The sequence below is a fragment of the Schistocerca serialis genome, chromosome 9 (assembly GCF_023864345.2).
Source record: "Schistocerca serialis cubense isolate TAMUIC-IGC-003099 chromosome 9, iqSchSeri2.2, whole genome shotgun sequence".
In the NCBI taxonomy this organism is placed as follows: domain Eukaryota; kingdom Metazoa; phylum Arthropoda; class Insecta; order Orthoptera; family Acrididae; genus Schistocerca; species Schistocerca serialis.
In genome coordinates, this window is record NC_064646.1 from 417,728,166 (window position 1) to 417,750,449 (window position 22,284).

The 22,284-nt window shown below is 47.4% G+C and overlaps 1 protein-coding gene across 1 annotated transcript in view; it reads right to left on the reverse strand.

Moving 5' to 3' along the window:
* Nucleotides 1–11,592, reverse strand: part of LOC126419663 (L-dopachrome tautomerase yellow-f2-like) — a gene marked incomplete at its 5' end in the record, with an annotated part of 44,470 nt that extends 32,878 nt beyond the window's left edge. Inside the window, one exon of the mRNA XM_050086851.1 lies at nt 11,397–11,592. Coding sequence (XP_049942808.1) covers nt 11,397–11,592 — 196 coding nt within the window. The remainder of the gene's footprint in view (nt 1–11,396) is intronic.
* Between the last annotated feature and the right edge of the window lie 10,692 nt (nt 11,593–22,284).

Consider the following 22,284-nt stretch of genomic DNA (forward strand, 5'->3'; position numbering starts at 1 on the left):
AGAAAGAACTAAAATAGTCAGAAATGTAGTAAGGGCAAAGAAAACAGAAGAGGGTTATAAATACAGTCTCGTCAAGTAACTGAGAAATTGTCCAACCTTGCAGCAGACATTAGAGATAACCGATTAAAATTTTATGAGCTCGTCTCTAGGCTTCCGAAAAGAAACCTTAAGCACGAAATTCTTAAATACACAGAAGGACTTAAAACTATACCCTGGATACAAGAGGTCAAAAAGGACCTACAAAAAGCTCATATAAATTATTCAGATATTTTGGACAGAAAGGTATTTAAGCAGAAAGTTAACAGATGGGAACTCAGAATACGAAGCTCTGAAAAAAGCAGAAACAAAATGGACAAAGGAAGAGAGTCCATGGAGAAAAAATGGGAGCAATGTGAAAAAAAGGGAAAAGAATCAAGAAGGTCTGCGTTATCCAACAGGGTCTAATCGCACATAACAATAATAATAATAATAATAATAATAATAAAAAGCAATGTCCTCACTGAGTGACTGACTCATCATCCCCAGCCCAAATTGTTAGGGTATAAAATGTTGATATTTGGAGGAGATACAGATCTTATACTGTAGGTGTCGTTTGAAAATGGATTCTTCGAAGTTCCAACCTTAAGGGGGTGGAATATGGGATAAAGATTTTTTTTAAAAAATGGCATTGTTAAGGCAATTTTTAAGCTAGACCTATGAAAATTGGTATTTGGTTTCTCGGTCAGAAACAAAGAAATACCTGTTTCAGAATTTTTGGGAATTTAACCCTATGTGGGTGAAAGCTTTGTTAGAAAATATACCCTCATTATGAACTGCTAAAGTATTTTTGAAGCTACATCTATGATCATTGGTGTCTGACTTCTCCGTTACAAATGAAAAAAATCGGGAAAGAGGGCTACACCTGGGGGTATGGAGCGCTTTTAATATTTTGGAAGACGAATGGGAACTTGTAAACCGCCGTACAAAGTGCCAGTTACGACCCTGTAAAAACCCTGCGCAATTTCATGTTTTAAGTAATTTTCTTAAAATAAAAACTTCTGACTACGTGATAGTTTTTCCTTTCCCTGAGAGCTAGTAGGAGGGGGCAGGGGGGGGGGGGGGGGGAGCGGCCTTGGGTTTGCAGTTTTTACAGGATCTAAAGCCAACAGACTGCGGTTTACAAGCCAACTTTGCAAACACATGACTATAAAGATTTTCTGGATCGTGCCGTCTTCAGTGGTAAATCGAAATTTTGCCCAAGTAAAAATGTGAACATACACAATGTAAGCATCTGGAAGTCAAAAAATCCCCACGAGTCTCTCTTAAAATGAATGTTTCTGTGCCAAATACTCGGCGGAAAGTTTACAGGTCATTATTTTTCGGTGAAACAATTGTAACTTGTGTTCTTATCTTAAATTGAACCACATATCTTTATTTGGCAGCAAGATGGTGGCTACCTCACTGGCATAACGTTGTACCCGACCACTAGGAGCCGGGTGACCGAACTTGTTTTACATGACCTCCATGTTCACACACGACCAGATGTCATTTAATTTTTACCTTTGAGGGTTCATAAAGGATAATGTGTATGTGCTTTCTCTACCAGCTGATCTACTCGACACATTAGAAACAGCATTGTTGCAACAGTTACTCCAGACCCACTGATTAAAGTTTGGGAATAAACCGCCTACCGACTCGCTGTGTAACGAATAGTGCTCACACTGAACACTTGTAAGACTGTTTGAGATGCTCTTTCGTTTGCTGTATTCTTTATAATAACTGTAATATGAATGTATAAATGTTAAAAAGCGTTAAATTCCGTATATTCGTTTCTAAATACCCTGTATGCCACTTTTAAGGGAGAGTCAGCATTCTCCTGAAGTCATGTGTATCCCACTGTAGCTGGTTACCAATAAAGGCAATAGTCATTCGCCAGCCACTTCTGCTTCCGGTACAGCAACCGTGACTAGCGGGTAGTCGGGTTCCAGTGCCACAGGCGTTTCTCCGCGTCTGGCGGTGCAATGCAAGTACGGCAAGTGATTAGCTACGACAAGACGCCAGCCTCACCGCCAGCAGCTTGTACTTCGACGATAGTGGCGCTGCAGTCGCAGCACTGTGTTACACCCACCATCAAGCGCCGCGCATGTCCTTCCGCCTGCTGCCTGTTTTTACACTGCTGGACACCTAGCAGGCAGCTTATGCACACGTTACAGGCTTTACGCCGACCGCGCCCTGTAGCCTATTCATTGGAGATCTTGTTAAGCTCTCGCTGAGCTCTCGCCGGCCATGCACGGCAGCTCTGTCCAGCTGAGCCCAGCCTCTGGATTTGCGCCGCAGCGCAACGATCCTCCAGCAGCTACTAGGGAAGATACTCCACAGCAGCCACATCGAACTACCAGCCATCACCCCTAAAGCCGTAGCCTCCTCAGACGCTAGCCTTCCCCAGATTCGATGTCCCAGGACTTTTGTTCTTACGTAGAACTAATTGTGAATCTGTAACAGGTAGTTTCCGTCACGACGCATGTCACGGCGGGCATTGACTTCGTTCAAATGGCTCTAAGCACTATGGGACTTAACATCTGAGGTCATCAGTCCCCTAGACTTAGGAACTACTTAAACCTAACCAACCTAAGGACATCACACACATCCATGCCCGAGGCAGGATTCGAACATTCGACCGTAGCGGTCGCGCGGTTCCAGACTGAAGCGCCTAGAACCGCTCGGCCACACCAGCCGGCCCATTGACTTCGTCAGATTTCTAGCAGATCAGGAATTTTTTTCAGTTTATGTCTATCAGAATCAATATTATGTCAAAAATTGCTTGTTATGTGTTTTGCTAATAAAGTAAGACTTACACACTACCTGGGAAACATGAATCGTTGCACATGTGCCACACCACTGAGGATACAAAACTGTGTTGTGCAAATAACATCAGGCACCCACCGTCATACTTGTAGACCACTGTAATATTCGAGATCGCTTTTACTACACGTCCGTACTACTCAGGTCTTTTGTACACGCTCATTATGTAGATACTACGGTCCCACTACTTTCATGTGGTTCCCTATCGGCAGCTTTTACTCTTGGTTGGTAGCTAAAGCTGTTTTTGTTATGGTTTAACAGAGTGATTTTTCGGGGTTAGTCTGTGTGTATGTGTGTGTGTGTGTGTGTGTGTGTGTGTGTGTGTGTGTGTGTGTGTTTTGTGCGCAGCTGGCGGAAGGTACCCTTAGATCAGATTTATTTCCTATACTTATTGGAAGAATCCTTTCATAAGTCTGCTCCCACCATCAAGTGATTATTCTGGAACAGGTTAAAAAGTAACAATGTAAATTCCTTTGAAAATTTCTCGAAAGCTGTATGTTTGTTCCATTATTACTAAAGAGACTTAAGAAATGCTTATCCAGTAATATTAAAGGTAATCAGCAACTGGTTGTCCTGTATAAAAAGAGAACAGTACTAAAAAAGTTAATAAATACTAATGACACTGCATATCAAAAGCCTTGATGTAAATTTGCTTGTACAAAAAAGTCTGACTGTCAGTGCATCTTAGCAGTTGAAGTACATGGGCCGTTCGATAAATAACAAGAAAAGTTGTATAAAAAATACAAAACTTCGACAAAGTTTGTGATTCTTCGGTTGGTGGTGTCCTATAACTGTTATGAGATGGGGCTGACTCGCCTACTTTGAGAACGGGATGCTGGGAATCACTGAAACAATCGACTGTGCGCACACCGGTAACGTAGGAGGGGCGAGTCCATTTGCTCGGAGGTAAGGTAGGTATGTCAACAACGTGTGCTATCAGCGGCAATAGTAGATTCCATTGCATAGTGTCTCCACAGAAGTGTTGCCACTATTTAAGTTCCAACCTACGTATATATATACCATACCAAGAGTGACGTGTTTGTGATAACTCTTCACTGCGCCATTGCCTTGAAACGGCGTACTGTCATAACACGCAAGTTGCTAGGTTAATGTATATGTTCGTAGCGTTTTTGTTTTGCATGTTGGTATCCCTGTTGGCCTGGGTTTATTTATCGATTGTCATTTTTTTTTGTAGATCACTCTTGCTATTTGAGTTTACATATTGTCATTTGGAGATAGTGAGTGGAGTTGTGGACGCTAGACAATGGAGTGCCAAGTGGAGAAATCGAAACATTTCCGACACATTCTTCTGTTTCAGTTCAGTAGAGAAGTGACAGCTGCACAGGCAGCCAGAGACATTTGCGCCGTCAATGGGGATAAAGCCACTGGACAGGATACGCAAGAAAATGGTTTTTTCATTTTAAGGAGGATCGTTTTCACATTAGCGACTTTCCACGTCCAGGAAGACTTTCAGGGTTTGATAAAGATCGTTTAAACGCATTAATGCACAATGATCCACGTCAGTGCACCCGGGAACTGGCAAATGTGATGAACTGCGATAAATCCACCATCGTGCGACATTTGCATGCAATGGATACGGTTCAGAAATCGCGTATATGGACACTGCACTCTGTTAGGCTAAATCACTAGAATCAACGGCTGGCAATATGTGCATCTCTGCTTGCTCATCATCAATTGGCTCTTGATCAATACAGACCATTCCTATCCTGTATCGTTACTAGTGACGAGAAATGGCGTCTTTATGCTAACATAAGGAAATGAGAGGAATGGTTGAGGCCAAACAGAGACCTGCACAAATCCATAAAAGATACTAGGAATTGCTTCCCCGAGGTGTAACCATCACTACTAACATTTATTGTCAAAAACTGAGACGTCTTGCAGACGCAATCCCAGAACAATGACCAAGAAAGCTGTGTGGTGTGATGCTACATCACGATAACACCCACCCTCATTCTGCTACACTGAAAAAAAAAAAAAAGTACAACAGTTGGGTTGGGAAGTCATTCCACACCCACCTTATTCACCTAATCTTGCGCCCTCAGATTTTCACTTTTTCCGCTCTCTATCGAACAAGGGACTTGCTTTTTGGATGAAAATGCGTTCCGAACATAGCTCGACGTGTTGTTCGCCTTAGACCCACAACAATTACACTACTGGCCTACAACGTGCTGACACGAGGAAAGTTTCCAACCGATTTCTCATACACAAACAGCAGTTGACCGGCGTTGCCTGGTGAAACGTTGTTCTGATGCCTCATGTAAGGAGGAGAAATGCGTACCATCACGTATCCGACTTTGATAAAGGTGGGACTGTAGCCTATTGCGATTGCGGTTTATCGTATCGCGACATTGCTGTTCGTGTTGGTCGAGATCCAATGATTCTTAGCAGAGCCGGCCGGAGTGGCCGTGCGGTTCTAGGCGCTACAGTCTGGAACCGGGCGACTGCTACGGTCGCAGGTTCGAATCCTGCCTCGGGCATGGATGTGTTATATGTCCTTAGGTTAGTTAGGTTTAATTAGTTCTAAGTTCTCGGCGACTGATGACCTCAGGAGTTAAGTCGCATAGTGCTCAGAGCCATTTGAATAATTTGAACTGTTAGCAGAATATGGAATCGGTCGGTTTAGGAGGGTAATACGGAACGCCGAGCTCCATCCCAACGGCCTCGTATCACTAGCAATCGAGATGACAGGCATCTTATCCGCATGGCTGTAACGGATCGTGCACCCACGTCTCTATCCCTGAGTCAACAGATGGGGACGTTTGCAAGACAGTAACCATCTGCACTAACAGTTCGACGACGTTTGCAGCAGCATGGACTATCAGCTCAGAGACCATGGCTGGGGTTGCCCTTGACGCAGCTGCATCAGACAGGAGCGCCTACGATGGTGTACTCAACGACGAACCTGGGTGCACGAATGGCAAAACGTCATTTTTTCGGATGAATCTAGGTTCCGTTTACAGCATCATGATGATCGCATCCGTGTTTGGCGACATCGCGGTGAACGCACATTGGAAGCGTGTATTCGTCATCGCCATACTGGCGTATCACCCGGCGTGACGGTACGGAGTGCCATTGGTTACACGTCTCGGTCACCTCTTGTTCGCATGGACGACACGTTGAACAGTGAATGTTACATTTCAGATGTGTTACGACCCGTGGCTCCACCCTTCATTCGATCCCTGCGAAACCCTACATTTCAGCAGGATACTGCACGGCCGAATGTTGCAGGTCCTGTACGGGCCTTTCTGGATACAGAAAATGTTCGACTGCTGCCTTGGCAAGCACATTCTCCAGATCTCTCACCAACTGAAAACGTCTGGTCAGTGGTGGCCGAGCATTTGGCTCGTCACAATACGCCAGTCACTACTCTTGATGAACTGTGGTATCGTGTTGAAGCTGCATGGGCAGTTGTACCTGTACACGCCATCCAAGCTCTGTTTGACTCAATGGCCAGGCGTATCAAGGCCGTTATTACGGCCAGAGGTGGTTGTTCTGGGTAATGATTTCTCAGGATCTATGCATCCAAAGTGCGTGAAAATGTAATCACATGTTAGTTCTATTATAATATATTTGTCCAATGAATATCCGGTTATGATTTGCATTTGTATTTGCAGTTTTAATGGCCAGTAGTGTAGAAATGTTATCCGACCAGGAACATTAGCAGTACGATTAGCCGCAAACATAATTGGACATTTCATGATTTCTACAGTCACGGAATCGAAAAAAATGGTTCAAGTGGCTCTGAACACTATGGGACTCAACTGCTGAGGTCATTAGTCCCCTAGAACTTAGAACTTGTGAAACCTAACTATCCTAAGGACATCACACACATCCATGCCCGAGGCAGGATTCGAACCTGAGACCGTAGCGGTCTCGCGGTTCCAGACTGCAGCGTCAGAACCGCGCGGCCACTTCGGCCGGCCGGAATCGAAAAGTTAGCCTATAGTTGGCAGAGTGTCGTAAATAGTCCAGGAGAATTATTGGTGACTGAAGTCTGTGTTATGTGAATCTGCATGCGAATATAAAAAAAACGTAATACCCTCAAGATTGGCGAACTTGTAAAGAGGCTCGAAATTTAGCACGAACTTCAATGCAGTGGCAAGACGGAATCAATAGAGGTAAACTTACTGCTGACAGCACTGCTAAGGCAGAATTACTAAACACGGTTTTCCGAAATTCCTTCATCAAAGAAGACGAAATAAATACTCCAGAACTCGAAAGAAGAACAGCTGCCAATGCGAGGAACTTAGAGTCAGGTATACTCCGTGTAGCGAAGCAGCTTAAAACATTTCAGAAAGGCAAAGCTTCCGGTCCAGATTGTGTACCAGTCAGATTCCTTTCAGAATATGCTGATACAATGACCCCGTACTTAAAATCACATACAACCTTCCACTCGACGAAAGATCCGTACCTAAAGGCTGGAAAGCTGCACATCAGTACCAAGAAAAAAATAGAGTATTCCGCTGAGTTACGGACACATATCACTAACGTCGATTTTCTGTAGGATTTTGGAACACACACTGTGCTCGAACATTATGAATCACCTTGAAGAAGACGATTTATTGACAAATGGCCAACACGGATCCAGAAAATATCGTTCCTGTGAAACACAACTACCTCTTAACTCTCACGAAGTAATGGGTGCTATTGACAGGGGATGCCAAATTGATTCAATATTTTTAGATTTCCAGACGGATTTTGACACCGTTCCTCACCAGCAATTTCTAATTAAAATGCGAATCTATGGGGTATCGTCTTAGTTATGTGTCTGGGTTCGTGATTTCCTGCTAGAAAGGTCACAGTTCGTAGTAACTGGCGCGAAGTCGCCGAGTAAAGAGGATGTAACATCAGGCGTTCCCCAACGAAGTGTTATAGGCCTTCTGCGGTTCCTGATGTACATAAACGATTTGGGAGACAATCTGAGCAGTCCTCTTGGATTTTTTGGAGATGATGCAGTCATTTACCTTCTTATAAAGTCATCAGATGATCAAAACGAATTGAGAAATAATTTAGACATGATGCCTGTTGTTGTTGTGGTCTTCAGTCGGAAGACTGGTTTGATGCAGTTCTCCGTGCTATCCTATCCTTTGCAAGCAAGCCATTTTATCTCCAGGTAACTAATGCAACCTACATCCTACTGAATCTGCTTACTGTACCCATGTCTAGTTCTCCCTCTAAGATTTTTCCCCCTCACACCTCACTCCATTAATGAGTCACAGAATGTGTCCTAGAAACCGATCCTTTCTTCTAGTCACGTTGTGCCATAAGTTTATTTTCTCCCCAGTTCCATTCAGTACCTCCTCATTAGTTACGTGACCTATCCATCTAATATTCAGTATTCTTCTCAGCAATACATTTCAAAAGCTTCTATTCTCTTCTTGTCTACACTGTTTATCGTCCTTGTTTCATTTCCATATATGGCTACAATCCATACAAATATTTCCAGAAAAGACTTGCTGGCGCTTTCCTTGTCATTGCCAGTCTACATTTTATATCCTCTCTGCTTCAACCATCATCAGTTATTTTGCAGCTCAAATAGCACAACTCGTCTGCAAGCCGACCGTTGTAGCCGAGCGATTCTAGGCGCTTCAGTGTGGAACCGCGCGACCGCTACGGTCGCAGGTTCGAATCCTGCCTATGGAATGGATGTGTGTTATGTCCGTGGGTTAGTTAGTTTAAGTAGTTTTAATGTTCTAGGGGACTGATGACCTCAGATGTTAAGTCCCACAGTGCTCAGAGCCATTTTTTTCGTCTTCCACCTTGCCTCATCGCCTAAACTAATTCCGTCAGATCATCTGATTTAATTCGACTACATTCCATTACTCTCGTTTTGCTTTTGTTGATGTTCATCTTATATCCTCCTTTCAAGACAATGTACATTCCGCTGAACTGCTCTTCCAAGACTTTAGCTGTCTCTGACAGAATTACGCCATCGGCAAAACTCGAAGTTTTTATTTCCTCTCCCTGGACTTGGCAGAACAGTAAGAAAATGTACCGATCTACTAAAGAGATCTCTTACAGTACGCTTGTCCGTCCTCTTCTGGAGTAACTGCATCAGGCAGGATTGACGGAGGGTATCGAAAGAGTTCAACGAAAGGCAATTCATTTTGTCCTATCGCGAAATAGGGGAGAGGGTGCTACGGATGTGATACACGAATTGGTGTGGCTGCCATTAAAACAAAGGCGTTTTCCTCTGCGGCACGACCTTCTCATGAAATTTGTCGCCAATTTTCTCCTCAGAGAGTGAAAATATTTTGTTTGTGCCCACTTACATTGGAAAAAAGATCATCGTAATAGAATAAGAGAAACCAGAGCTTTCTTTTCCCTTATTGGATTTCGATTTCCCTCCGCCTCCTCTTCTGGAGAGGGGGGCGGGAGAGGGAGCCTTGGAAAAGGACAGAGGGAGGGAGGGGAAGGTGAGGATCAGAGTTGAGAGGAGGGATAAATGGAGGGAGTGAGGGAACCATCCAGGAGGGGGAGTAGATGGAAGCAAAGTTAGGAGAAGGGTAGGGGGGACGCAACGGTGAAGGTGTGGCAGAGGGCAGGGGTTGAAGAGGTTGGCAGCAGCACAGTACGCCACAGTAGAATTAGGAGATAGAACAATAAAAGCAGGCGACAAAACGGTGGCTGTTAAAAAGTGAAACAAGGCGAAAAAGTTGCGGAGAAAATACAAAAGCAAAAGATCGGTGATAGTGATTGAAACACATAGTAAGTAGACAGTCACAGTTAGAAAACACATCGACAGTCTGGTTTTTGTTCGCAACAGTTAAAAACACACCTAGTGACAGTATGGTGGCTCGTTGTAACACTGACAGGGGACCCACAACATTGAACAGTCACTTTAAACAGCACTATAGCGGTGACACGGTGGCAGATGGGGGGGGGGGGGGGCGGGGAGGACCCCGAGTGATGAGGGAGGAAAAGGGGGGACGAAAGAAAAAGGGGGGAGGCGATGGAGGGAGAGGACATAGAAAAGAGTGGGGCTGGGTGGACGTGTGAAGGAGTGGGGAAGGTAGTGGAGGGGAAGGCAAAAGGACTTGGGGGAGAGAAGGGAGTCAGAGAGAGGATAGGCAGGGAAAAACAAAGCAGTGTGGTAGGGGGGGGGGAGAGGGAGCCTTGGAAAAGAACAAAGGGAGGGGAAGGTGAGGATCAGAGAGGAGGGATAAATGGAGGGAGAGAGGGAACCATCCAGGAGGGGGAGTAGATGGAAGCAACCTTAGGAGAAGGGTAGGGAGGACGCAACGGTGAAGGTGTGGCAGAGGGCAGGGGTTGAAGAGGAGAAGAGAAATCGGGGGATGAGGGGGATCAAGTCGGCAGGAGGTGTAGAGGATGTGGATATGTTCTAGGAAAAGCAGCAGATGGGGGAAAGGAATCAGGTCATAGAGGATCCACATGGGGGATGGGAGGCATGTACCAAAGGCAAGGCAGACTGCATGGTGCTCGAGGATGTGGAGGGACACATAGAATTTGGGGGGGGGTGGATATCCAAGTGGAACTGGCATAATGGAGGATGGGATGGATTAAGGATTTGTAGGTGTGGAGGATGGTAGAGGGGTTCAACCCCCATGTCCGGCCAGAGAGGAGTTTAAAGAGTCAGAGGCAGTTGTGGGCTTTGGATTGGATAGGAGATGAGGGATCCAGGTGAGGTGACGGTCAATGGTGAGGCCAAGGTAGGAGAGGATGGGGGAGAGGCGGACAGGAAGGGCGCAGATGGTAAAAAAATAGCCAGAAGGAGCGAGTGGTAAAGCTACAATGATTGCCTGGGTCTTGGAAGGATTGAATTTCAGGAACCATGCAGTGAAAAGGTCAAGGTGATTCTGGAGAAGGTGGTGGGACCACTGAAGGGTAGGGCAAGGAAGGCGGTGTCATCGGCATACTGCAGGAGGTGTACTGGAGGGGGTGGTTGGAGCATATCTGCCATGTACAGGAGGTAGAGGAGATGGGAGAGGACAGAGCCCTGGGGCACACCCACGGAGGGGTGCAGCAATCAGAGTTATAGATGGTAACGTAGGAGGGGCGGTGGGAGAGGAAGGAGGCAATCAGACGGACATAGTTGATAGGAAGGGCGTAGGTCTGGAGTTTAAACAGGAGAGCGGAATCCCACACGCGGTTGTAGGCCTTTTCGAGGTCGAGGAGGACAAAAATGGCAGAGGAACAGGAGTTAAGCTGGAGGGTGAGAAGGTAAGTGAGGCGTAGGAGCTGGTCATCGGCAGAGTAGGATGGTCGAAAGCCACATTGGGTAGGAAATCAGAGCTTTTCGAGAGAGAACGGTAGAAAGTAACTTAAAGGTGGTTCGATGAACCCTCTGGCAGGCACTTAATTGCGAGTTGCAGAGTAGGCATGTAGATGCAGACGTGAACGTAGAACTTATGCACGAACACAGTATAATGTGGAAACAACGAAATACGACGAAATCCAATATGGCGTCTCCAAAGTAACGAGTGGAGGACGTCACGTGACCCGACGGGTGTAGCTTGGGCATTTTATCAGTAGTGCGGTCGGTGCGCTTGCTGGAACACAGCGGTGCGACTTACGGTCGATGTCGACGTATCCGAGCGTGGCGGGCACGCCGGCCTTGCGGCGCGGCACGGTGAGGAAGAGGCGGTCGCGCCAGACGGCGAGCCCCAGCGGCAGGTTGTTGCGCGGCTGGTAGTCGGCGCCCGCGGGCGGCCCGCCGGCCGGCCACGTCCAGTTGATCTGCCGCCACGAGAAGGCCTCGCGCAGCGCGTGCGGCCCGGCCGCGCCGCGCGCCTGCGGCGTCACCGTCGCCAGCAGCACCGCCGCCGACGTCAGCAGCGTCGCCGCCGTCGTCAGGAGCGCCGACGTCGTCATGGCGCGCCGCGTCTGCCGGCACCAGTCGCGCGCTCACTCTGCTGCAGTCGCCGTGGACGCTTTGGAAAGCGCAGCCTTCGTCGACAAATCTGCCCGATGGCCGTCTTCATCGTGTTCCAACCACGACGACGTCGACGAGCGGAGGCGCGAGGATGGCGGGGTAGGAGTAGGGGTTGCAGGTCGCAGGATGCGATGACGCTAACGTCTCAACTCCTACACTACTGGCCATTAAAATTGCTACACCAAGAAGAAATGCAGATGATAAACGGGTATTCATTGGACAAATATATTATACTAGAACTGACATGTGATTACATTTTCACGCAATTTGGGTTCATAGATCCTGAGAAATCAGTACCCAGAACAACCACCACTGGCCGTAATATCGGCCTTGATACGCCTGTGCATTGAGTCAAGCAGAGCTTGGATGGCGTGTACAGGTACAGCTGCCCATGCAGCTTCAACACGATACCACAGTTGCTCGGCCACCATTGACCAGACGTTATCAATTGGTTACAGATCTGGAGAATGTGCTGGCCAGGGCAGCAGTCGATTATTTTCTGTATCCAGAAAGGCCCGTACAGGACCTGCAAAATGCGGTCGTGCATTATTCTGCTGAAATGTAGGGTTTCGCAGGGATCGAATGAAGGGTGGAGCCAAGGGTCGTAACACATCTGAAGTGTAACGTCCACTGTTCAACGTGCCGTCAATGCGAACAAGAGGTGACCGAGACGTCTAACCAATGGCACCCCATCCCATCACGCTGGGTGATACGCCAGTATGGCGATGACGAATACACGCTTCCAATGTGCGTTCACCGCGATGTCGCCAAACACGGATGCCACCATCATGATTCTGTAAACAGAACCTGGATTCATCCGAAAAAATGACGTTTTGCCCCGCAGCCGTGGTCTCCGAGCTGATAGTCTTTGCTGCTGCAAACGTCGTCGAACTGTTCGTGCAGATGGTTGTTGTCTTGCAAACGTCCCCATATGTTGACTCAGGGATGTGGCTGCACGATCCGTTACAGCCACGCGGATAAGATGCCTGTCATCTCGACTGCTAGTGATACAAGGCCGTCTGGATACAGCACGGCGTTCCGGTGTACCCTCATGAACCCACCGATTCCATATTCTGCTAACAGTCATTGGATCTCGACCAACGCGAGCAGCACTGTCGCGGTCGCGATAGGCTACAATCCGACCTCTATCAAAGTCGGAAACGTGTGGTACGCATATCTCCTCCTTACACGAGGCATCACAACCACGTTTCACCAGGCAACACCGGTCAACTGCTGTTTGTGTACGAGAAATCGGTTGGAAACTTTCCTCATCTCAGCACGTTGTAGGTGTCGCCACCGGCGCCAACCTTGTGTGAATGCTCTGAAAAGCTAATCATTTGCATATTACAGCATCTTTTTCCTGTCGGTTAAATTTCTCTTCTGTAGCACATCTTCGTAGTGTAGCAATTTTAATGGCCAGTAGTGTAGAACTGTCCTTAGCGGATGGAATACTGCACATCATGCAGAACTGCTCGACACCACTGACTGACAGTGTGATGACAAGCAAGGGCATTCGGGGTAGGGAGTGGGTGCATGAGGAGCGAAGGATCGGTGCACAAGGGGCTGTTGCTGATGCCAGGATTCCGGGAATAGCCGTGGTGCACTTGGCTAGATGCGATGAGGGCAGAAAATTACTGATGCTGACGTCAGCCAAATATAACAAACACAAATACCTGAACATTGGAATGATCTCTAGGTCGGGGGCCGAGGCTATTTCGTATGCTCAGTGATCCACTACTCTAGCATTGCTGCCCGCCTCAAAATCGACAGTGCCTCTCCCGATAGTGTGGGGTGTGACTGTTAGGGTGTCCAGCACGAGTCTGTGGTATGGGTGCCACGAAACTTACTGGACGCGTGCTCTACAAAACATCTACATCTACATACATACTCAGCAATCCACCATACGGTGCGTGGCTAGGGTACCTCGTACCACAACTAGCATCTTCTCTCTCTCTGTTCCACTCCCAAACAGAACGAGGGAAAAATGACTGCCTGTATGCTCTCTACGAGCGCTAATCTCTCTTATCTTATCTTTGTGGTCTTTCCGCGAAATATAAGTTGGCGGCAGTAAAATTGTACTGCGGTCAGCCTCAAATGCTGCTTCTCTAAATTTCCTCAGTAGCGATTCACGAAAAGAACACCCCCTTTCCTCCAGAGACTCCCACCCGAGTTCCTGAAGCATTTCCGTCACACTTGCGTGATGATCGAACCTACCAGTAATAAATCTAGCAGCCCACCTCTGAATTGCTTCTGTGTCCTCCCTCAATCCGACCTGATAGGGATCCCAAACGCTCGAGCAGTACTCAAGGATAGGTCGTATTAGTGTTTTATAAGCGGTCTCCTTTACAGATGAACCACATCTTCCCAAAATCCTACCAATGAACCGAAGACGACTATCCGCCTTCCCCACAACTGCCACTACATACTTGTCCCACTTCATATCGCTCTGCAATATTACTCCCAAATATTTAATGGACGTGACTGTGTCACGCGCTACACTACTAATGGAGTATTCAAACATTACGGGATTCTTTTCCGTATTCATCTGCATTAATTTACATTTATCTATATTTAGAGTTAGCTGCCGTTCTTTACACCAATCACAAATCCTGTCCAAGTCATCTTGTATCCTCCTACAGTCACTCAACGATGACACCTTCCCGTACACCACAGCATCATCAGCAACCAGCCGCACACTGCTATCCACCCTATCCAAAAGATCATTTACGTAGATAGAAAACAACAGCGGACCTAGCACATTCCCTGGGGCACTCCAGATGATACCCTCACCTCCGATTAACACTCACCATCGAGGACAACGTACTGGGTTCTATTACTTAAGAAGTCTCCGAGCCACTCACATATTTGGGAACCAATCCCATAGGTTCGTACCTCAGTTAGGAGTCTGCAGTGGAGCACCGAGTCAAACGGTTTCCGGAAGTCAAGGAATATGGCATCCGTCTGATACCCTTCGTCCATGGTTCGCAAGATATCATGTGAAAAAAGGGCGAGCTGCTTTTCGCAGGAGCGATGCTTTCTAAAGCCGTGCTGATGCATGGACAGCAACTTCTCTGTCTCAAGGAAATTCATTATATTCGAACTGAGAATATCTTGGAGGATCCTGCACCAAACCGATGTTAAGGATATTGGTCTGTAATGATGAGGATTCGTCCTTCTACCGTTCTTATGTACAGGCGTCACCTGCGCTTTATTTCCAGTCGCTCGGGACTTTACGTCGACCTTTGCGTTGCTAAAAATGGCTAAAAACCTTCAAGTGTGTAATTTCCACATTCGTTTGTTCTGTTGGCGTTGTAACTATCAGCCGCACTGTGTCAGTTACGGAGTCAACAGACATGGGCTTGTTCCATGTTCGACTCACGGTCCGTCACACAGTTTAAATCAGCCAGCTCTGAAATCCCGACCCAACGTGTTCGGAAGCCCGCCAGAACGCGTGGACCTAGACCGCAGCCGCTAGGCGGCGCTCCTAATATTTGCGACCGCTGCGCTCACCGCCTCAGCGCTAGTCACAGGCCACACACGACGGGCCTGCCTACCGGCGCCTGTTGCCACGCTACAAGGCTAGCAACTCAGGGGCCCGGACCTCCGTTGTGCTTCGGCTGGGGCTCTCGTATCATTCCTTGTACCAGGTGTATAAGAATGAAACCGGAATTTGGTTGCAGTAATTACATGTCTGTTGTTTGAAACTGATAAACAATATTTTATTCAAAATAGTCTCCATTGCTATTTATACAGTTCTCTCCCACCTCTTCGGCAGGCCATGAACGCCACGCAAAAAAAAGAACAGTTCTTCTTTTGAAGCGAACCAGTGGGGGAGCGGCTTTCGTACCTTTTCACACAAATTGAAGCGTTGTTCAGCGACAGCTTGTCCCAGTGATGCAAACAGATGATAATCGAACCGAGCCAAGTCTGGAGAATAAGACGGATGTCCTAGTATGACCCAACTGAACGCCTCGATCGTTTACCTGGCGCGTTTTGCTGTGTGATGGGGCGTCATCATAGAGCAATATGACTCTGTGTTGCCTTTTTCCATATTCCGGTCGTTTTTCACTTAATGCTCGATTAAATCGATCATTTGGTGTTGGTAGCGAGCAGTGTTAACGGTTTCTCCAGGTGTTAGCAGCTCATAATAGATGACAACTTTCTGATCCCACCAAACATAGAGCACTGTCTTCTTTTCAAAGCGGTTTGGTCTTGCAGTGGATGTCAACGATTTACGACCCTTAGGATTCTCAGTTTTCACTACATGTCAGTATTCGGTGGAGAAACGACTTTCTTCTGTATCTGGCGAGCATAATTTCACAAGTGGTCTTTCGATTTGCTTTCTACCTTTCATTCAGTTCATGCGGAACCCATTCTCCTACTTTCTGCACCTTTCCCATACCTTTCAACCGAAGAGAAACGGTTTTTGCGTCACATTCAGTTGTTCCGCGAGTTCCTGTAGAGTTTGGGTATCATCTTCATCCAATAAGGCCTGCAATTCGTTGTCTTCGAATTTTTTCGGTGGTTTCTCGCGCAAGTCGTTTCTCACGTTAAAAATCACCACTTTTGAACTGTTTGCACTACTCGAAACACTGTGTTTTCCCAAGAGCGTGTTCGCTTTGACAAGCATTCGATGCGATTCTGCAGCAATTTACTTCAAATGAGAATAGAAAACCAATGCTGTCCGCAAATCGTAGTTCGCAGGCACAAAACTCGACGCGTTTACGGGTTTCAAACAGGTACCGATGTATGGAGCTTGTTTTACTGTGTGTTGACATTTGTTGTCAGCCGTTACATGAAGCAGATGACGCTGGTGACGCGGTCTCACGGGTGCTACACGACGTCCAGCACCATCTATAGGGAAATTCCGTTTTCATACTTCTACATTTGGTATGCAGCGTTCCTTGATTCCAAATGTCGCTACGTCTGGGCTCTCGACTTTGGTTTACGCTCCGGACTTGTCACTCTATCCTGTTGTTGGTCGTCCATCGCTGTCGTTGTCTTCCGTATTTTTCGGCGGCTCACCGCCAACGCTCTCGGCGGGTCGGCCACGGTTTCCTGGTAGTGTCCGATGACAGTAACTATACCAGGAATTTTCTAATTATTGCGCACTCAGCTGTGGAGAGAGAATTCATTCTGGATTCAGGGAATTGTCCATAAGGAGTTTGTTTCATTTTGTCATATAGTCAAAGGAAACTACTACTGCGATGTTTTGAAGAGATTGAGGGAATATGATACACGCAAACGGCCTGACAGATTGAACAGCAAAGACTGGTTGCTGCACCATGATAATGGACCTGAACGCACCATGCTCATTCTGACGTACCTCGTGAAAAAGAAAACCTCCAAGTGTCCCCCCACGCACCTTTCTGATCTAACTAAAAAGAGAGAGAAAAAAGAAAAAAACAGCTTCAAATGTCCCCCAAGTACCTTACTGATCTAACTCCTTACGATTTCGTCCTCTTCATGAAAATGAAACTGAAGTTGAAAGGGTGGCGTTTCGACTCCATAGAAGAGAATCAAGCGAAATCGCAATTAATTCTGAACACGATTCAGTCAACAGAATTCTATCGTTGCTGCCAACAGGGGGAAGATCGCTGGAAGCATTCCATACACCAGGAATACTCGGAAGGACATGTGTAAATTAAAATTTACTGTAAGGTTTATGATTTCTACGACGTTATTCATTAAAATTTTCGCTAGCCCCATCTTACGTAGTAGCTCTTATCGCATTCATGAGATCTGCACTTGCGGCTGGTTACGGCGGAGGTTCGAGTCCTCCCTCGGGCATGGGTGTGTGTGTTTGTCCTTAGGATAATTTAGGTTAAGTAGTGTGTAAGCTTAGGGACTGATGACCTTAGCAGTTAAGTCCCATAAGATTTCACACACACACATATATATATATATATATATAGATCTGCACTGTTGATTTCCACTGTGCGTCGACCAGATGTGACATCTGACAACTATAGTTCTAATAACCTCGCAGAAAGTATTGTCATTACTAAAATATTACAGGACTGTGAACGCAAGTAAACAGGAAATAATATATGAAGGGGAGCCTTGATGGAAGACAGCTGTCTATGGCTATAGGTAATGGAAATTAGAGGAAGAGGCCTCCTGATGAACTGCTTTCCGAAAAAATACAAAGAGTATGCTGCAATCTGGCAAATAAACTATCACTGAACTGTCCAGAGCTATGAAACTCTAGGGACTACTATGAAACACGTTTCTGGCGCAGAGGCCGAAATTCTGGAATAGTGTCATGACAGAGGCGACTGAGATTAGGTTGCATGAAAACATCAATCGAGATGCCCGGTACACAGTTAGAAATGTTTGGGATTCTGCCTCAGGCCAGGAGTTCCTTGCAGGGTAGGGGAGTGGCCATGTACGTAAAAAACAGTATTCCATTTGAGTCTATAGACGTATCATGGCACTGCACTGAAGAGATATTTGAATGTTGTGCAGGGACAGTTGAATTTAGTGAAACTAAACTTTTAGTTGTTGTTGTTTATAGGTCCCTGACTCTGACTTCAGAGCATTTCTACTTAAGCTAGAGAGGGTGCTTCAAAAATGGTTCAAATGGCTCTGAGCACTATGAGACTCAACTTCTAAGGTCATCAGTCCCCTAGAACTTAGAACTACTTAAACCTAACTAACCTGAGGACATCACACACATCCATGCCCGAGGCAGGATTCGAACCTGCGACCGTAGCAGTCCCGCGGTTCCGGACTGCGCGCCTAGAACCACTAGACCACCGCGGCCGGCTCCTAAATTCAAATGATCTGATGCAGACTGCGTTTTTTCCAATTAGGGTGCAGGGGAACAGTAGCGTAGCCATAGACAATATTTTTATTCATAATGAGCATTCTGTTAGACCGGCCGCTGTGGCCGGTTAGGATAGTTAGGTTTAAGTAGTTCTAAGTCTAGGGGACTGATGACATCAGATGTTAAGTCCCATAGTGCTTAGAGCCATTTGAACCATTTTTTGAAGACATGCTCTTTAAATTTAGAACCTTTTAGATAAGCACCAAAACTCTGTGTCGCCGGTTTCAGGTTGTAGCTCTCCGTAAAGACAGGACTAGGTGATTTGTAATGTTTCCACAAGGTGATGTTAAACAGGCTTGAAGTATTTCATAAAATGCATATTAACCATCCGCTGTTTATTTGTCCACACGGTTTCAGTATTAACTGTGGTGTCACAGCCAGACACCACACTTGCTAGGTGGTAGCCTTTAAATCGACCGCGGTCGGTTAGTATACGTCGGACCCGCGTGTCGCCACTATCAGTGATTGCAGACCGAGCGCCGCCACACGGCAGGTCTAGTCTAGAGAGACTCCCTAGCGCTCGCCGCAGCTGTACAGCCGACTTTGCTAGCGATGGTTCACTGTCTACATCCGTTCTCATTAGCCGAGACGACAGTTTAGCTTAGCCTTCAGCTACGTCATTTGCTACGACCTAGCAAGGCGCCATATTCAGTTACTATGTCTTCTGAACAGATAATATTGTGACTCACGTACCGTCAAGAGCGACCATCATTAATGGATTAAAGTTAAGTATCAAACTAATTACGTCCGCTTTCTGAATTCTCATTCCTTGTCATGTTCCAGACCTCACGTCAGTACAGTTCTTCCCTCCTCACGCTATCCTGCTTGAGCTAAAACGCGTGCATTTCGGCCTCCACTCATAACACAGTGTTGGCTCTTCTGCTAACACAGGATGTAGGGTACATCAGAGTACTTAAAAGCATCCCATATCCCTTTGTAGCTTAACAATATCGAAATTACCCAGAGAAACTGTACAAATCATGTCAGGTGTTCGCACAATTGCTTTTAACTGATCTGTTGTATCCAGCATCCGGATGGTGGTTGATAACCGGAACAGTAGGTGACTGATGGGACAAATAAGCCAGGTGAGTGTCTGGGGAGCCGCTGCTGCGTGTTGATAGCCGCTGGCCTGACCAGCCGCCGCCCTAGTTGCATTCTCAGCGCGACTGGAAGCTGGCCAAGATGTCTCGCAGCCGCCGAGCTGGCTGCAACCGGTGCGTGCTGGCGTGTGCGCGAGTGTCGGTACACAAAGCGCTCGCAGAGCACAACTCTCTCAGACTTCCTACCTACTCATGTAACTGCCACGGAGACGGCATTTAATTATGTTACACATCTGGCTCACAGACGTAACTAGGGCCTTTCTACCACTTGAGCAAAAATCATATCTGCAGCAGCATATACGGCATGAATGCTCGTTACTAAATATTATCGTAAGTGTGTGTAGAGCAAAGTCTGTCAGCCTTGCCCGGTTTGTTTCTCCTTATGCGCGGTGGGAATGCTGAGGTCAGTTTCAGTGGCACCGATGTTCCTCCCGCTTGTACACTGAGGTGTCGAAAGTCACGGATAGCGATACGCAGGTATACGGATGGCGGCATTATCGCGTGCCCAAGATACACTACTGGCCATTAAAATTGCTACACCAAGAAGAAATGCAGATGATAAACGGGTATTCATTGGACAAATACACTCCTGGAAATGGAAAAAAGAACACATTGACACCGGTGTGTCAGATCCACCATACTTGCTCCGGACACTGCGAGAGGGCTGTACAAGCAATGATCACACGCACGGCACAGCGGACACACCAGGAACCGCGGTGTTGGCCGTCGAATGGCGCTAGCTGCGCAGCATTTGTGCACCGCCGCCGTCAGTGTCAGCCAGTTTGCCGTGACATACGGAGCTCCATCGCAGTCTTTAACACTGGTAGCATGCCGCGACAGCGTGGACGTGAACCGTATGTGCAGTTGACGGACTTTGAGCGAGGGCGTATAGTGGGCATGCGGGAGGCCGGGTGGACGTACCGCCGAATTGCTCAACACGTGGGGCGTGAGGTCTCCACAGTACATCGATGTTGTCGCCAGTGGTCGGCAGAAGGTGCACGTGCCCGTCGACCTGGGACCGGACCGCAGCGACGCACGGATGCACGCCAAGACCGTAGGATCCTACGCAGTGCCGTAGGGGACCGCACCGCCACTTCCCAGCAAATTAGGGACACTGTTGCTCCTGGGGTATCGGCGAGGACCATTCGCAACCGTCTCCATGAAGCTGGGCTACGGTCCCGCACATCGTTAGGCCGTCTTCCGCTCACGCCCCAACATCGTGCAGCCCGCCTCCAGTGGTGTCGCGACAGGCGTGAATGGAGGGACGAATGGAGACGTGTCGTCTTCAGCGATGAGAGTCGCTTCTGCCTTGGTGCCAATGATGGTCGTATGCGTGTTTGGCACCGTGCAGGTGAGCACCACAATCAGGACTGCATACGACCGAGGCACACAGGGAAAACACCCGGCATCATGGTGTGGGGAGCGATCTCCTACACTGGCCGTACACCACTGGTGATCGTCGAGGGGACACTGAATAGTGCACGGTACATCCAAACCGTCATCGAACCCATCGTTCTATCATTCCTAGACCGGCAAGGGAACTTGCTGTTCCAACAGGACAATGCACGTCCGCATGTATCCCGTGCCACCCAACGTGCTCTAGAAGGTGTAAGTCAACTACCCTGGCCAGCAAGATCTCCGGATCTGTCCCCCATTGAGCATGTTTGGGACTGGATGGAGCGTCGTCTCACGCGGTCTGCATGTCCAGCACGAACGCTGGTCCAACTGAGGCGCCAGGTGGAAATGGCATGGCAAGCCGTTCCACAGGACTACATCCAGCATCTCTACGATCGTCTCCATGGGAGAATAGCAGCCCGCATTGCTGCGAAAGGTGGATATACACTGTACTAGTGCCGACATTGTGCATGCTCTGTTGCCTGTGTCTATGTGCCTGTGGTTCTGTCAGTGTGATCATGTGATGTATCTGACCCCAGAAATGTGTCAATAAAGTTTCCCCTTCCTGGGACAATGAATTCACGGTGTTCTTATTTCAATTTCAAGGAGTGTATATTATACTAGAACTGACATGTGATTACATTTTCACGCAGGTTGGGTGCATAGATTCTGAGAAATCAGTACCCAAAACAACCACCTCTGGCCGTAATAACGGCCTTGATACGCCTGGGCATTGAGTCAAACAGAGCTTGGATGGCGTGTATAGGTACAGCTGCCCATGTAGCTTCAACACGATACCACAGTTCATCAATAGTAGTGACTGGCGTATTGTGACGAACCAGTTGCTCGGCCACCATTGACCAGACGTTTTCAATTGGTGAGAGATCTGGAAAATGTGCTGGCCAGGGCAGCAGTCGAAGCTTTTATGTAGCCGGAAAGGCCCGTACAGGATCTGCAACATGCGGTCGTGCATTATCCAGCTGAAATGTAGGGTTTCGCAGGGATCGAATGAAGGGTAGAGCCACGGGTCGTAACACATCTGAAATGTAACGCCCACTGTTCAAAGTGCCGTCAGTGTGAACAAGAGGTGACCGAGACGTGTAACCAATGGCACACCATATCATCACGCCGGGTGATACGCTAGTATGGCGATGACGAATACACGCTTCCAATGTGCGTTCACCGCGATGTCACCAAACACGGAT